The 18,851-nt window shown below is 28.9% G+C and overlaps 2 protein-coding genes and 1 long non-coding RNA gene across 3 annotated transcripts; 1 reads left to right on the forward strand and 2 right to left on the reverse strand.

The window, feature by feature from the left end:
- Window positions 1-3,092: 3,092 nt before the first annotated feature.
- On the forward strand, window positions 3,093-4,378 carry LOC107489782 (ribonuclease S-7-like). Its single transcript, XM_052261270.1, has 3 exons — window positions 3,093-3,308; window positions 3,610-3,758; window positions 3,849-4,378. Exons 1-3 carry the CDS (start codon window positions 3,260-3,262, stop codon window positions 4,287-4,289), a joined length of 639 nt encoding a protein of 212 aa, XP_052117230.1. The 5' UTR covers window positions 3,093-3,259; the 3' UTR covers window positions 4,290-4,378.
- Window positions 4,379-5,784: 1,406 nt separating this feature from the next.
- Window positions 5,785-7,786, reverse strand: LOC107489784 (uncharacterized). The gene is made up of 3 exons (XR_001592286.3): window positions 7,534-7,786; window positions 7,381-7,455; window positions 5,785-6,272 (listed from the first exon to the last, which is right to left on the reverse strand). It is a non-coding gene; the product is annotated as an uncharacterized LOC107489784 (long non-coding RNA).
- A 2,668-nt stretch (window positions 7,787-10,454) lies between these two features.
- On the reverse strand, window positions 10,455-11,618 carry LOC107489756 (putative F-box protein At3g16210). Its single transcript, XM_016110517.1, has one exon. It carries the CDS (start codon window positions 11,616-11,618, stop codon window positions 10,455-10,457), a length of 1,164 nt encoding a protein of 387 aa, XP_015966003.1.
- Window positions 11,619-18,851: the final 7,233 nt, after the last annotated feature.

Consider the following 18,851-nt stretch of genomic DNA (forward strand, 5'->3'; position numbering starts at 1 on the left):
GATATTTTAAAAAACGGTTCTGCTACGTTACCAACAACATATCTGCCAATTTCTGCTAACTCTTATTTATAATTGTGTTTCATGAAAGTGTGTTCGTGGATGTGTCTAATAAAAATGTTTTTTTTATAATTGTGTTTAATAGAAGTGTTTTTATAGATATATTTTCTGGATGTGTCTCTTTATATATGTATTTAAAATATATTAATTACTAGACACATCCACGAACACACTTCCATAAAACACAAATATAAATAAGAGTTGGGCGGATAATATGTTGGTACCCTATACTTTTCCTTTAAAAAATTATACAATTACCCATCTCAAATAATAAATTACAAAATAATTTAAGTATGGTTAAGATAATGACCAATTAAAATTTGACACATCATGATAAAAAGTAACTTACATATTATTTTAGAGGGGGTTGGATAGCATTCACCCTTCAAGGTAACACTTAGGAATAGGTGGTAGATTGCATCTTTCATGTTTTCTCAACTGCGAAATAGGAAGAATCGAGGAACTTTTTACACTAATGAAAATTATGATACTAGACATGATGTTTATTGTGTCCATGCATTGTTTTGGATCAAGAGTGACAAAGTTATTTAGTTTGATTTACATAATTGAGTGAATGTTCATTTTGGTCCTTAGAGTTGTGTACTTACATGACTTTTCACCTCAAAAATCTTTCATTTAGAAAAATTAACAATTTAATTCCTAAAATTGAATCACGCTATACAATTCCAGAAACCAAATAATTACTTTCTTAATTTCATACGCTAAAGTAAAGCATGTACACAATTTCAAGAACCAAAATGGAGACTCGCTCCTACGCAATTGTTGCGAAACCAGGCATGATCGAATCCTCGCCAAAATCTTAATACAATTTCTTACATGTGTCAGCAGATTGTAAACAGAAAGTGACAACATTGACACAGAGAAAGACATATATTGATGCTGTGGTTGGGGAAGCACTGAAGGAAACAAATGCAAGAAAAAGAACCAGAACAAGAACGGAAGCAGTGGTGGCGGCAGCATTTCTCTGCCGTCTTTCGGTCTAGCTACCTACAAGATGCAAGAAGATCTATGGCTGAATCCAGAGCCATGTGAATATGAAAGGATATCATATCTGTACAGTGCTGCAGATTCATGGTTGAGACAGCTCAATGTTTATCACCATGACTTCAACTTCTTCACACAACACCCTACACCAACAACCTTGTAGTAATTTGCTTCGTTAACTAAATTAACTACCCTTTTGGTTAGCTTTCAACTTCTGACTCCGGCATAATAACAAAAGATTTCAGTTCCCTTGGGTCCAGATTCTGAGAAATGTAAAGTTTTGTAGTTAACCAGAGAGATAGAAAGAAGGGGGTAGTTTTTTTATTATTATTATTTTTTTACCAATCAATTTCAGTTTCTTTTGCTATTTTCTAAGAGGGTAAGAGTTTGTAGTTGTAGGTAATAACTAAATTATGATAATGTTTTGTACATTAGTTTTTTCTTTCCCTTACTTTTTATTTTCATGACTCAAACTTGATGAGACTGAAAAACGGGATTTAATTAATTCTTACACTATTAGATGAAACTAATCACCTTATATCGTTTTAAAGAATAAATTTCAAAAATGATACTCAAAATCAAAACATTCTAATGTTGAGAAAATTAATTTAAAAAAATTTATTAAGTGTAACAGAAATAATCAATGTCAAATATTGTTAATTTTTGTTGACAGAAAACACTTAATTAGCTAACAAAAAGGATGACATGACAAATTAAAAGATTATCTAACATTGTTGATTATTTTAAAATTATGCAAACTCTAATTTCTCAAATAATTTCCTAGTTTCCGTTTCTATATTTCTCAAATAAGTTAATATTTAATTCGGTCTCTATTAATATTTAATTGGCAACCTCTACAAATCAAATACCCTTCTAGCAGATCATTTTGCATACATGGTTATTATTAGCAAATTTTCAATGTACTCCTCCTTAATAAGAGACCTCCTACTTGTATACAATTAGATATAAAATTTAGAAATACAATAAAATCTGTCAGTAGTCAGTACTTTGATGCTGCATTTGGTTGAATAAATTAAACGCTTCCACAACATGGCCAACTTTCACATAACCTACCATAAATATTATTCTCACAATCTCACGTATAAATATTAAAATTAGTTTTCATGTTGAAAAGTTTACATACATACTCTTCCCATAATACATCAGTGGCATAGTACGCTACAGAAATTTTATGTACATCTTTTTTAATCATTTCAAGCTTAAATTTCTGTGAACAATTATTTTTTATACAGTAAATTTACCAAATTGTTGGAATATAGGCTCATATGAACAAATTTCACGAGTAAAGTGAAATGTGCTATTTTCATTATTATTGGCTATTGATAGTGATAATAATAAAAATAATAAATAAACTAAAATCCATGATGATTGATGAAGCAAACTGTAATGCCTAAACATGTCATATGACAACTTCTATATATATAGAGATATAAACACAATAATTAAAAGACCATGTCTTAACCAATTATATATATGGAATAATTATTTAAATAAGATAATAATAATGGTAACCGGTATAACTGCAACACACATGCCATGTATGCTAATGGAAATGCAGAGAGGTATTCTAATTCTTTGTCATACCATTTGTCACAAACTTTATTAAATTAGAAAAATACTATTTACACTAAATATTTTTGACATTTATATAAAAATACGGTTGTTATAAATTAATCACTTATTTAAATTTTTTTAATTAACAAATTTAAAAAAATATATGTATAGTTGTTAAAAAAAAATACTAGTATGAAAATAATATTTATTATAAAGAGACATGTAATGGAATTGAATTAAATTTGAAAATCCATTTAAGGTAACAACATTAAATTACAACATAATTATTAAAACCGTCCAGATAGTGTAAGAAACTGGACAAAGAAAGGAATTGGTAACCGTAAAAATTGATTAGACCTGGCCGGTTTAGAAAAAGCAATGAACCGAACAGATTTAAAAAATTTGGATCGGTAAAAAAAAAAACCCAAGCCCCAAAGGCAAAAGGACGTCGTCAAAAAAATAAAAGAAGCCTAGCTTAGTCCTTCCTGAGCCCATCCCCAGTTCCCCCACCTCTCACTCTCACCACCCGTCCACCCCCAGCTCTCTCGCCTCTCTCCTCGACTTCTTGCTTCGACTCTCGCCATCAGCTACCTTCGCGCAACCAGAAGCTGGTTCCGAAAGTATGAATTGCAATTTAGTTTGCTTTGAAACATGTCATGTTTTGATTTCCAGTTGAGTGACCCATACTGCTAGTAGTAGCTTTTCTCCTTACGGCATTTCTTCTTTAGTATGTATCATTGATGTACAATGAAATATACTGTTTGGCTATTCAGTTCTCATTTCTGATTTATAAGAGGGAGGGAGGGAGGAGAACAACCATCGCTTTCTCCAACTCGCTCCCTTCCCTCCAAAACCCTCTAAACTATATGAACTCACTTTTCATTGTTTTTCACGTTATCCTGCTTGCATCCTCGGTTCATCTCACTAATGCTGCCTCTTATGAATATTTTAAACTTGCCCTTGTTTGGCCAGCAACCTTTACTCGTATCCATGCATCTGGAATGACGAAGCCAAAGATCCCAAACTATTTCACAATACACGGTCTTTGGCCTACAAATTTCTCTTCTCCTTGGCCACAATCTTGTGCTGAAAAGCCAGCGGATTATTTTAAGAGAAGCTCGGTGAGTTAATTAATTAGATTTTATCTATTTTTATTTATCTTGTTATATAATAAATTAGTTATTAATTATTTTAATGATTTGTTCTCGTAGATTGATACATTGCAAAATGGATTAAACCATTATTGGCCAAATCTAAAATCAGCAGAAACGAACATGGAGTTATGGATTGAAGAATGGGAAAAACATGGAACGTGTAGCCTTCAAAAATTTAATCAATCTGAATATTTTAGACAGGCTATATCTATTACAGAATTTTTGGACATTCTAGTTGTATTCAAGAATGTTGGAATAATCCCTCATAGAACTAAAACTTATAGTCTCATTGACATTGTTAATGCAATAAAAGAGACTAAGACTCGTCAAGTTGAACCCGAACTTGTGTGCTTCCAAGATCGGAGTGATGTGTTATTGCGAGAGATTCGTGTGTGTCTGGATGCTAACTTAGCCGAATATATTTCATGTCCTATTAATAGATCCAAAGGTGTTATTTTATGCAAAACAAAGTCTAATGCTATTAAAATACCTGTGTAATATTTGTTTGTATCCAAATATTATTATTATTAAGTGTGAAAAATAGGGATCAAGTATTGATTCCCCATAAATAAATATGCTTGTATGTCCAGATATTGCTTGATAAGGAAATAAGTAATTTGTCTTATTTAAGATATTAGAATATGTTTGACTCTGTGTGCTATTTTTGTTTTGCGGTTCTACCTACATTTTACGGTTAGTTTTTTGGAAGGGGCATACTCTCATAAATACTCCAAACATCTCTTTTTTTAAATTGTTGACATGTCACATTTTAATTAGTTGTATTTTAATTAGTTGTATCTAAAAAATTCGATTAATAAATTATTCTTTAAATCCGGTTTTAAAATCCAGTTGACTCTGTTTAGAACCGGGTCATGCTTAATTTTTTTGTGATGAGTAGTGTGTTATTTCATGTGTCATTTTTACCATGATAGTCGTATTTAATTGTTTATCTTTTGTTTGTCACGGACCTCAGGTTTCAAGCTCTGTGTTAAGTTAATAAATATTTTAATCCACTTATGTTGCATTTGGTTTTTTATTTAAAGGATCGAGCTAATGAGATATACAAGCGGGTTGAAGATCAGAAGTCTAGTAGATGAAGAAATCAGGATGCATTATTGGTATGAATAATCAAGCTGTCAAAGCTACCAAGCCTTTAAAGAACCTTTTGTAGCCCTTGAAATGTAGAGCAGAAGAGAGCATAAAGGCCATATTTACAATTACATCTTAGATGCCATGGAAGCATTCTGTTTTGGCCGTATTTTTTAACCACTCTACTTGATATTAACTCAACCGTTCATTTTGATTCACCCTCCCTATTTGATGATTAATTCTTGGGGAATGAGGGGCCATTGATATAAAAAGTTGCTCGACCTTCTAAGAGTTTAAAAGGACATAAGAAATAATGTACTAATCATTTTCAGTCGTACAAGCAAGTTTTTTTCTCTCACCAACAAGTTAACGTTGTTTAATTAGTGGACTAATAATAATTAAACCCAAATCGGATATGCATGGGCATGGCTCTTGTATAAGCTCAATTTGCTAGTTTATATTGTGCATGAAATGGTAATTGTAACGTGTGTCGCTACACTCCACAATGTCACTTAGAAAGAATCCAAGCAAAGCAGAGTGCTACTACAAGTTGAAACCTCTCGGTTTAAAAGGGTTAAAGTTGAAGTATACACAACTTGGGGCAAGAGAGAAACTATGTCTAGGTTCCTTAATAACTGAATATAGTACTTTCTTGATTTAGTTCATTATCAACAGACTTATATGAATTGTAGCCTTAGTTTAACCGTAGCTAATTGAACAGTTTTCTAAGTTCCTTAATAAGTGAATATAGTACTTTCTTGATTTAGTTCATTATCAACATACTTAAATGAATTGTAGCCTTAGTTTAACCGTGGCTAACTGAACAGTTTTAATATATTAAGACCATCACAGCTAAGTTATTCTCTTCGTACATAATTATAATATTTAAAGAAAGATAGGATAGTAAGTAAAAAATCCATTATTTATATAGATAAACAAAAAAACGTATAATATCAATTCAATTTTAAACTTCTACATAATAACAAATAAGATTAATACATTCTTGTAAATACAACAAAAGATTCAACAAATACACATTTGTATGTGGCATGTCACCAAAGAGAATAAGCACTTCATTCTCATTTGCCATTCTACCAAACCAAGTCAAATAAGTAACTAAGTAGCCAAGCCAGGATCAATTAGGCTCTTTGAGTAAATAGAACTAACATAGTGATCTGAATGGTGGAACTTCTTCTGAAGTGATTCTAATCTCCAAAGTTAGTGAACCCTGTCTCTTTATACAGACATAATGCAACTCATAAAAATCCAAATCTTGTGCACAATGACACAATGTCATTAAAACAATTCAGCAACATGTTTGTCTTGTTGGTGCTCATCAAATTAGGAATTGATGGTGTCCATTTGCGTCAAATCCATTTTAGGCTTTTGGTCCTAAATTTTCAAACAAAATGATATTAGCTTCTATCTAATCTTAATCTTGTATGTAGGTCTACTTCATACTTACAATTCAAAATATAAAATTCCAAACCTTCTTATTGGCAAGGCCAACTTCTAACATCCAACATATTTAATAAAACAAAATCTCACAAACAATTATGACATAACATTTTCTTATAAGCGTGAGTTAAGACACATTATATACAAACGAATTAAACACAATTCTAAAACAAAAGAGATAAGTTTAGAAAAATCAACCTGAAACTCAGCCATCTTGTCCTTCAGTTTTTTTTTTCAAGGAATTGCAAAAAAATTTAATACAACAGATGGAGATAACATTAGTCAAATATTAAGCAAATAATAATTATTGTATAATACTATTACTTTAGAAGTCCAACAGTGTGATCCAATATTATAGGTAGATTTAACTTTCTGCTATCTTATCCTTTCAAAACATTATTGAATCCTTTCAATAAACCTTGCAAGAAATGTAGTATTAATTAAACTATTGTCTCTTTAATCTAGTATACAAAAGTTGAAAAATTTTGATAATAAAAAAATACTCGTACTACTACTTTTTTTCTTTTTCTTTAATTTTTTTTTTAAAAATTTGCTCCCTTCCATAAACCAATCATAAACCAAAACAAAGCTAACCCAAAACAGAATCACAGAGAAGGCCACTTCATTACTGTTTAGTAGTATATACACCTAAATGAACAATTTTCTAGCCTAATAAGAACAAATTTCCAGTCCTCAAATCTACCTGACTACAAAACGTAGTATTTTTGGAATTCTACAAAATTTAGTGCAAGCAGGGATGGTCTTGCAGATTCAATTCATAGAATACACAAATAATGCAAAAGTAATTCAATTCGCAGATTTCTACAGATAAATGCAAGTAGGGGTGATTTCAATACCACAAATTGCAGTATAACCATCATCTTAACAAGTTATGAAAGTAAAAAAATTATAAAAAAATCTCAGGACTTCAATTCATAGATTAAAATTTAACACTACTTATCTATGAAAAATTGAATATTGAATGTACAAATCAGTTATACATTATGTAATCACGACACGAATTAAGATCAGAGCAACTAACCAAGGTCACGGTGGCAAGCTAACGATGATGAGGTGGTTGTCCAGCGGCGGCTAGAGAACCTATCTTCAGATGGTCCTGCATTGGCAAAAGGAGAGAAGATGGGAACACAGTGGAAAAGAAGATTGGTCCTATGTTGGCTAAACGGCGACTCACTCAGCTTACAAACGCTACGACGGCGACGCTGATGTCGTGCTTGACGTGCTGGTCCTGCGTTCTGCGATGGGAGAAGATGAGTGGCTACTAACTCCAGCTTGCGACGGCGACTCACCCAACTCACGGTGGCTACCACGGCAACAACGAGGTGGTGGTCCTGGTGCGAGCGTTAGTTGGAGTAGCGGCTCCAGCTGAGAAGATGATGGTTCCCTAAACCGAGAAGATGAGCAGATGAGATAAGTACATAACTGAACCCTAATTTGATTTGACAAAGGATACATTTGGAATTAGCAATTTTGAATGTGGGTATTTTGGACAGAGTCGTAGTGACTTTATATAAAAAATATTAATGTTTAAAATTTAATTTATCTAATTTTCAATTGAACCAATTTATTCGATCTAATTTAGATAAAATTAATATAATTTAATTAATTATGTGTGTTATAATTTGATTAGTTAAAATAAAAAATTTATAAAAAAAATATTTTAAATATCTTTATGTAAACGGCCTCCTTTTTTAAAATATACTATAATGAAATATGGTTTTATATTTGCCAAAATCAATAAGAAAATAACTAAATATTATGCAGGGAAGTTTCCCATAAGTAGGTAATGATACAACATTACAAAGAATGAATAAATTCCCAATGAGTTTGGCTGTATATAAGAAAATAATATTAAAATCTTTGAATCTTATATTCTTTTCTTTGCTTATTTCCTTCCGGATTATTAAATTTCTAAATTTTTTTATTATTTTATTTGTTGTTATCACATTATTTAATATTTTATTAATTTATTATTTTATTGAATTTTATTGTTATTTTTTATACATAATTAAATAAATATTTTTTTATTAGTCAAATTTTTTATTGTATAACACTTTTCTAAAAATAGTGTTTGTGTTTGTATATAATGTTACCAAAAAATTGATAACAATAAAAAAAATCCTGCATTCTTAGATAAAAAAATGTTAAACAGAAGATATTAAAGACTTACTTGTGATAGAATTCTATTCTAAGAATAACATTGCAATTATTAACAAAAATAAATGCTTCAAGATTATTAGTTCTAAATGCATCTCCAACAGGTTTAAATTCTTGAAACAATCAAGTGATAACACACAACTTCGTTCTTGTAATTCCTGCGATAAACGACCATAGTACATGATTATTTGTCACAACAAAAATAACGATCAAGTTATAATCTATGAAACACGGATACTTTGCTGAGTTGCCGTATTTGCGTGTCAGACACATTTCAGATACGACACTCATCGACACTCGTCCGACACGCGTGTCTGCTGTGTCCAAATCTTGTCTTAATAAAAAATAAAAAATTCTTCTCCGGACACACTTAGATACACCTAAATATCATTACGTGTCAGCGTGTCCGGTCTTATTCTTAATATATATTTTTAAAATAAATTTAGATATAGTATATATTATTATTTATTAAAACAAAAAAATATTTTAAATACTTGATATAATTATAATAAGATATTAAAAATAATTTAAAAAATTAATTTATTTGTTAATATCAATAAAATATTAAAATATCATTACAATTTATCTAAAAAATATTTTATATTTTATACGTATGCGTGTTTCCGTGTCATGTAAGATTTTAAAATTCGCATGTCAACGTGTCCCGTGTCGTGTCGTGTCCCTTGTCCGTGTCAGTGTTCGTGCATCATAGGTTATAATTAAAACTTATTTTAAACATTCAAAATAAAATTTAATCATATTAACTATTAAAATTTTTTTAAAGAAATGCTAAAGGGTCAGTAAATTTTAGGATTTGTAATTATTAATTATTAGTTCATTAATATTTTTAATGGTGTGAAATTTTATTTCATAATAAAGAATTATTTACTTTTTTTTTGCTAGTTAAATATTAGCCAAATTATAATAAAACTGTGGGCCTCCTAAATTTTCTCAATTTTTTATACAATTTATAAAGGTTAGACACAAAAATATACTTAAAAAAATGGTGAGAATAGTCAAAATCAAAGGCGTCGTTATGTTCTTATTATAACAAATTGTATATGTATCATGTATCGTTATTAAAATTTATTAAATGTATATTATAGTAATAGTAATACATATGAAATTAATCAAAATAATAAGTATTTTATTTCATGGAAATAAAAGACAGTTTAGACCAAAAAATTTATGTGCAAAATTCCTCGAACTTTTTTATCTTTATAATTTATAATTTCCTTAAAAGAGAAGGAAAAAAAAAAGAAAATTGTGAGTATGGAATTGTTTTTTTAGTTTTACACTACTAATTGATTGAATAAGAAAAAAACTCATATTTTATAGCGCAATTCAATCGATTGTGTAACATTTTCAATTAATTAAATTATGAAAAAATTTATATTATCAAGCGAAATTTGATTGATTGAATTACCAACAAACACAATTTTGCTAATTTGTATAATGTAATGAATCAATAATAAAAAAAATTCGTTAATTCACGTTGCCAAAATATTTATGGAAGTCACGATTAATGGAAGATGTATTTCGTTGTTGTTTTTGTTTCTAATTGTTAATAATATTATAAATGAATAATAAAATAATAAATTATAAAATAGAGGATAGATTTTATAATTGAATAATATATAAAGGATTAAATTTATAATTAAAATTAAATAAAAATTATTTAACAATTATTAAAAACTTAAAAAATATGTTTTATTATTGAACCATTTAATAATCCAAATGTTGTAAAACCATCGAATCCTATCCCTTCACAATGTATGAATGTAATACAAATTAGTCTATCAAACCAATTTCAACTACCAACATGAATATTAAAATTAGTTTTCATCTTAGAAAGTTTACACACTCTTTTCATACCCAGTTTAAGTATGATACAAAAGCTTTATGAACATCTTACACTTAAATTTTTATCTTTACTAATCAATTAATTTCTTTCGTGAAAGAGAGGAGGCTTTCCTTATAAATCCATGTACTAAACATGAGTGTTTTGATATTAATATTGTGAATTACTTTGCCCGTGATGACATCAAAAGAAGCCAATTCATTGCTGTCATTTCTGATAAAAAATATTATATCACATTTGTTGCCCATTTTCACGATTGGTATACGAAGATCGGAGAAAGGTCCAAGTGTAAATGTGAAAAGTTTTACCCAAGATTCTTTCACACCAACTTCACCCAAAATGGACATTTCAATGCGACTATCCTCATCAAAAGAAGAAATCAGAGTAACAGACTCGTTGAGCACTACCAAAGATCTCGTAGGGTGAGCATCATTTATTTGTAGCCAAACAATTGATGTAGTTTGAAACGTTTCGGTGCTAAGATTAAATGACACAAGTACCTGTTCTTCGAATCCATTAGTGGCAAACTCGCTACCCCACCAATGGCATACTCCATTCAAGTACGCTACAGAAGCTTTATTTATATTTGTCGTCTTAGTCATTTCAAGATCAAGCTTCTTCCAACAATTATTTTTTAGACTATAAATTTGCCAAATTCTTAGAGTAGGCTCTTCTAAGAATATTCCATTATAAACATACATATAATATGCACAATGAATCACTTTATAGTCATCATTCATATTATCATAACCAAAACCCTGAACTGTTACATGACCATGAAAGCCGGGCTCATCATTAATAATAATACTCGGAGGAATAATTTTATGTTCGTCGGTTTTAGGGTTCCAAAATCCTATTTCTATATCAGTACCACCTTCTACATAGTGACATATAATGCCATTAACACAGTCTAAAACACAGCTAGAATCATCATACCCCTCAAACAGACTTGGCATAACTAATGTAACTATATTTTCATATCTCTTTCCAGAAAGCAAATGTACATTATTTCCATAAATGTTTCCAGTGCTTTTGGAACACTCTCTCCATAGAAGCAGAGGCGATGAAGGAGCAGATTTAGATTTTAAATTCTCATAGTACATGCTCTTAAAATCAGGATTCTCAAGTAAATTTAGCCAAGACTTTTGCACACAATTAAATCGCTTCAAAGATTTAACAGGTAATTTTGCTAGAATTTTCAATGCAAGATCATTAGGAATCTGATTGCTGTGATTTGCCATTTACATAAAAAAAAGATGAAAACAAATAGAAGATAAGATCTTACGTTTGTGTTGTGCTTTGCAAAATATAATGAAAAAAAATTAGAATACAACATACAAGTTTAGAAAATTTTAATGGTATTACGTTTTTATCGCTCTAAAAAGTTTAGAAAGTTTAAAAAGTTTTAATGGTATTTATTTCTCTCCTAATCAAAATCTCTAATATATAGGACTACATAAAAAACCAATCAAATTAATTGATCAAAAATATATATCACAAACTTAAATAGGATAAAAAGGAAGCTGACATCACTTGTGAGCACTTAAATTGTATTTGTAATCACAAACATAAATATATAATTATTACTCATTACGCTTAGTTTATTTCTAAATAATACTGGATTCTACTAGTTAAAAAAAAAATAAATAAAGAATCTAAACTCGAAATAACTTAATTTAGATTAATTATAGAATAAAGAACCTAAACTAAAAATAGCTACTTGTCATTGATGTTTTGCTTGTACAAAATAGTAAAGTAAATAGATCTTAAAAAGAGATCTTAATTTAGATTAATTATAGTATAAAAATGTAAATTTATATAAAAATACAGGGATTTATTTTAAACCATAAAAATTATTATTTATAGTACTAATAACACTATTAGCATAACATGTGTAGTTGTTTTCAACCACAAAAATATAATGTGTACAAAATAAATTTTTAAATAAAAGAGATGTATTTTTTATTTATTTAATTATTATTATAGTGTGATAAATATGGATCAATTATTGATTTTTAAAAATAAATAAATATAAAAATATATTTTATCATCTTCTAGATTATTATTAGGAAATTTCAGGAAAGAATTATAAAAAAAGAACACATAACTAAAAAAATGATAAAATTTTACTTCGTGACCTTTACAACTTTAATAATAGTATAATAATAAAATAATAAAAAATTAGACGTAAAAACGTTTCGTAATTAGATATATTATTATTCAACTTTTAAATTATTATTATAGACATATTTACTACTCGATTAAAAATTGACATATTATTATATTCTTTAATTATATAACATTGTCATTCTGATATATTTTTTGTTAAATTTAAAATTATTCAATTTTTTAAAACTGATATTTATAATTATTTCAATCTTTATATTAATGATTGTTGTCAATTGATGATAAAGGTATTACTTGAAACCGAAGTGATAATATAATAGTAAAAATAATAAAAAATAAACAAAAATAAAACAAATTGGAACCAAACTCCATGATGATTGATAAGCAAATTACAAAGTACAGCGGACATATTATATAAGTGGCATTTTATTATACAGATTAAAGTTGTATAGAGATAATTAAATTTTTTTATAGATATTTTTAATTATTTTATTAATGTTCAACATGTGAATTCTAGTATTTTCAATTTTTTTTTTATCACATAAAAAAATCTATAAACTTACATTTTTATCTTATAATTCACCATCATATGATCATGTTCTATATATAGATAAATGCAGTAATTGAAAGATCATGTTCTAGCCTATATTATACATGGAATAATTTTTTAAATAAAATAATAATAGTAATTAACTACAACGAGCACTTACGCACATGTCATGCATGATAATGAATATGCATGTCTAGACATGCATTCTAATTCTTTGTCATCTGATTTATCTCAAACATCATTAAATTTGAGGATATATTTAAGGTAACAATAGAAAGCGATGAGTTTGAAAAACTCTAATTTAATTTAATGATGAATAAATATTATTAAAAATAATTAATTACAAAATTATTAATTTGATCTGAATTCATACTTGTTTAATTAATAATTTTGTTGTGCAGATTTTGTATTGGGCCAAAAAAATAACAAATCCAATGGAGAAATAAAATTCAGCCTTGTGCAAAAATATATCTAAGAATATATGACTGAATTTTTTATTGTGATAGTTGGGTCAGATTTAATGGTGTAGACCAAAATCAATTGTTGGTGCAAGACCAAATAGGTTGGTCCAAAATTAAAAAGAAAATGGGGCACAACGGTTAAGCTATTCTTTCATCATTATGGTGAAATTCAATTTTTGTTATATAGCTGCATGTTTTTACGGACACCAATCTCCCACTAACGAATAGATTTTAAATTTATTCAATTGTGTTTAATGCCTTGGTAAATGGAAAGAGAAAAAAATCTGAAAATTGATTTGATGGCATTTATTTAGCAGTGTCCCTTGATACCAAAAGGGGGAGAAAGTGCTGAAAATTGAAATTAACAAAACAAGGATGAACTTCTTGTTTGGATTCATGACCTCCCTCATTTTAAGTTTCAATATTTTGTTATGTGTTTGATGTTAATAACGCATCTGATTGATGCTTGCTATTTTGAGTTGATGATTGAAGCTTTGAAGTTTGAAAATTGCTATGGTTTGAAAGGATCAAGCTTGATTAAAAATATTTTCCTTACCATAATTACTTTGCTCTGATTTGTTGATTGGAAAATGTTTTTAAAACATATTGAACAGCAATTTATTTTTCAAAAATATTTTGGTTGATTGTTTTTGTGTGTTTGAGCAGATAATCAATTTATTGATAACAAATGAGTTTTGTATACCAAACTCTGCTCATAATTCAAGCATTCAACATTTCAAAAAAAATTATATGTTGAATAACATTGTTACTTGAAGCTTGATTAAATTGTTACAGGTTAGTGCTTCCCTTGGTAAAAACAGCATATATTAAGGGGGAGCCATGTGACAATTAGAAAGTGGGAGAAATTCAAATATTCAAAGGGAGTATTCTATACTCTAATCTTTAATTTCTTTCCATTTCAATTTTTAATAATGTTTGTCATCAATGGGAAGATTGATGAGTTTGGAAAACTCTAACTTAATTTGATGATGAACAAATATTATTAAAAATAATTAATTACAAAATTATTAATTTGATCTTAATTCATACTTGCTTAATTAATAATTTTGTTGTGCAGATTTTGTGTCGGGCCAAAAAAAATAGCAAGCCCAATGGAGAAATAAAATTCAGCCTTGTGCAAAAATATATCTAATAATATGTGGCTGAATTTTTTATTATGATAGTTGGGTCAGATTTAATGGTGTAGACCAAAATCAATTGTTGGTGCAAGACCAAATAGGTTGGTCCAAAATTAAAATGAAAATGGGGCCAACGGTTAAGCTATTCTTTTATCATCATGGTGAAATCTAATTTTTGTTATATAGCTGCATGTTTCCACGGACATCAATCTCCCACTAAGGAATGGATTTTAAATTTATTCAATTGTGTTTAATGCCTTGGTAAATGGAAAGAGAAAACAATCTGAAAATTGATTTGATGACATTTATTGAGATATGCATGTTACAAGGCAAAAGCATGGGAAGTGGGATTAATTGATTTTAATTGATTATAATTTATATCACACATTACTTCCATTGCTTTTCTTCTTTCTACTCTCTCTTCTCTCTCTTTGTATTTGGTCACCTCACTGTCAAAGAAGAAAATGGTAGAAGCAAGTAAAGGAAGCAGATACTAGGCATGAGTAAGTAAACTTAACTCATTTTCATTTTCTTCCTTAGTTACATAGCAAGCTTTTTTCTGTTCTCTCTCCTCTCTCTTTCGGTCTTGTCTCGCAGGAAAGGAGGAATGAAGCAAGCTATCAGTAAAAATCACAGAGAAGCTAGGACCAAGAAAAAAAGCCATTGTGATGATGGCATCTAGAAAAAGAAAACATAAAGTATGTAGTGGCTGAGATTCTTATCACTTTTGGTAAGATTTTGTGATGAGATCTTGGCTTCTTCATACTCAAAAAGAAAGAAGGAGATTCGGCCAGCAAGGAGGAGATTCTTGAAGGCATGGCTTGTCTCTGATTCTGCTCAACTACCACAGGAAGTAGCTAGAGTGGCGAAGTGATGGAAGAGGCAGAGATTGGAGCAGATGAAGCCATCATCATCATGAAGCATCAAGGGCCAGAAATCCATCTTGGAGAGGAAGCCAATGATGGAGCGCTCGGATTGATGAAGAGTGATGACCAAGGAAGGACTAGAGGTATTTGCATGTTGGTTTTTGCATGAGTTTCCTCTTCTCTCTCTGTGGCCGAACCGGTTTGTTTTGAAGGAAAAGAAGCTAAGCTCGGTTTTGTGTTTCAACTGTGAAGGCTTCACTTCTCTATAAAAGGGGGTGAACAGTCATGGTTTGAAGCAAGGAGTAAGATTTGAGAGTGCAAGGCATAGAAGTCTCAGAGCTACCTAAGCTAGCAGTTTTTCTTCTCCTTCAATGTATTCTGTTTTGTATTTTTCTGTTTAATTTTGTCATGTCTTGAGTCTCATGGAAAAAAGGCAAACAGTGAGGTTTGTATGAAAAAGCCATAGAGCGAAAAAAGGCAGAGAGCACAAAATTAAAAGAAAAAGCCATAGATGTCCTTAGAGTTCCTTTGTTCATCTATGTTGTGCTTCATGATTCTGTGAGAATCCCCTTGTAAGTTGGGTTAACACTTTACAATTTGTATTCTGGAAGATTATAGTGAAATTCCATCATGTTTGTGATGGAGACTGGATGTAGGCTGCACTGCACTTAGCAGCCGAACCAAGATATATCTGGGTATAAACTTTTCTCTCTCCTACTCCATTTCTGATTCTACTGCACAGGAGCTAAAAATAAAAATGTCTCATGTCAAGTGACGTGACAAAATGAAAAAGTCTCGTGGTTAGGGACGAGATAAAAACAGAAAAGTCTCCTCTAAGTTCAGCAAATGTTAGCAAGCAAAAAGGGGATTAAGATTCAACCCCCCTTCTTTTAGCCACTGAAACCATCAGAAAGGACAAGAATCCTTGAAAATATAGGAGTGGGTGGAAACAGAGTGCGAAGATATTTGGGAATGATAACTATTTTTTTAAATATTTTTATTATTTTTTAAAAAAATTAAATTATTAAATTAATTTTTATTATTTTATTCACTAATTTATATTTCTATTACATATTACAATTCTGTATGATTAATTTTTTTTAACTTGTCAGTTATATGATAAAGAAAATAATATAAATTATTAACGACTTCTATATTATCATAACTACTTATTAATGCATATAATAGATACAATTGAACGTAATCCAAGGAATAAATAATAGCAAAATTTAAACATATTCTGAATTTATAAAATATAATTGATCTATAAATACACCAGAAAAAAAATTATTCTATGCACTGAAATACTACAGTAGCTTTTTCCTTTTCCATTTGTGTGGTGTGTGTATGTAAGGAGAAAGGGGTAAATAAAGGAAAGAAAAGAACTATAATGCGGATGGTACTCTAAAATCAGTTTAAATATACAGGACAAATAAAGAAAAATAGGAAAAATTCTAACAAGTCACTGGATATTACCAACTTAACTCACACTAATTCTAAATCCATACCATGACTAATCCTATAATCTACTCCTCAAATTAAATTCTAACAAGTCAATGAATATTGCCAACTGACCACTCCCATTCACTTTCCTTAAAAAATGGTACAAAAGTTTTTACTGTGTCCTTCTCTATAAAATAATTTAATAATTATATACATTTAAAAAATACACTTAATTTAAGATAACGAGAGTGATACATAAAAAATTAGAAGATTTTAGGTTTAACATATGTAGTGATAAATATACTTTATTAGTTTAAATATAAATATATATTTGCATATAGTTATCAATAAAATTTTATCGTGCTATTAAAATAATTTGATTTTTTGTAATTATTATTAACTTTAAAAGCCATATATTATTATAATAATGATAGCATACAAATTTTACACTTCTATCATGATTATTCAAGTATTCGAATGGTCTTAATGCATTAAACTTAATTTTATATTACCAGGTATCGTTTAATTTGCTCCAATTTCCTCTAGTATTCTAAAAAAGTAGCAACTCATGCTACTTCTAATAATAATTTATTGTCTGTTCAGTTTACCAACATGCTACTTTTTGTGCGGAAAGTATTTTTTTTAGTATAAGAAATAGAGTAAATAATTATAGTATTGAAAGAATTTTAAGTATATTACCTATATCAGTGTTTTAATAAAAAATATATATAATTAAAATTAACGGTTAAAATTATTGGAACACCAATATTTTAAATACATTTAAAATTTTTTTTATTGTATTAACTATTAAGTATAGACTTGTTTCATTAATTATCATTCAATGGTTATAAATCTATATAAAATTATTAATTTGAAGGTCTGTTGAGTAATCCATCAAGATTAAAGGTTGAATTATTTTGGTGTATGGTACACTCAAAGTTAACCAATATATAGAAGACGGAACCTAATTTTCAATCTTTATTTACCAAAAAAGGGTTATTATTTAATTTGGACTTTCTTTATCAATTAAGACTTGAGAGTTTAAATTTTGTTGTCTATAAGATTGGTATGCCGAATTGACTAATTATTATTTTGTCATGTGTATAAACAGTCACTTGCCATCACTTATTTTGGGGGCGTCTCTTGATGGTAGTTTTTAGTCTATTTATCCATTTTACTTCTTAATTTTGAGTTTAGTTTGACTCTAATAAAATAAAATATGGATACATTAGAGTTAGAAGTAAGTCAGGTTAATTTATGAGTTAATTTGAATTCGACTCGTTAATAGTTCGATAAACTAAACTCGTGAGCTGATGAGCCAAAATCTGGAATTGAACTCATAAATTAAATGAGTCGAGATTGAGTTTGGATAAACTAAGTTCATTAGCTCGTGAGCTCACTCGATTATATATATATATATATATATGGGGACGTCTGTGGTGAATATGTGGGTTGGATGGCTAAGATGGCCAAGACCCACCAACAAATCTAAATGGAACACGTGATAGAGTTTGAAATGAATGAATGATAGTTTGACCCCCAGTAATCAAGTAGCTAATGTCCTACTATAAAATCTATGAATTATTAAATAATTATTAAACAATAGTTATTAACAATTTAACCAAAATAGCAAATCACTGAGACAAATTTTGTCAATTCCCAACATCCTTATTCAGAAGATTGAGTAAGTTGGAACTTGAAAACACAACTATCTTGAGAGATCAAAAATTTTGGAAATGCAAATTTAAAAAAAAAAGTTTTTTAATTTAAAATTTTAAAAATAAAAAATAAAAAATTTTTAAATTTTTTGTTTATTAAATATTGTTGGACCTTATTTTATTTTTAATTTTAAATAAAAAATTTTAATTTTTAAATTTAAAAATTCAAA

This window comes from Arachis duranensis, chromosome 5 (assembly GCF_000817695.3).
Source record: "Arachis duranensis cultivar V14167 chromosome 5, aradu.V14167.gnm2.J7QH, whole genome shotgun sequence".
Taxonomy (NCBI): Eukaryota; Viridiplantae; Streptophyta; class Magnoliopsida; order Fabales; family Fabaceae; genus Arachis; species Arachis duranensis.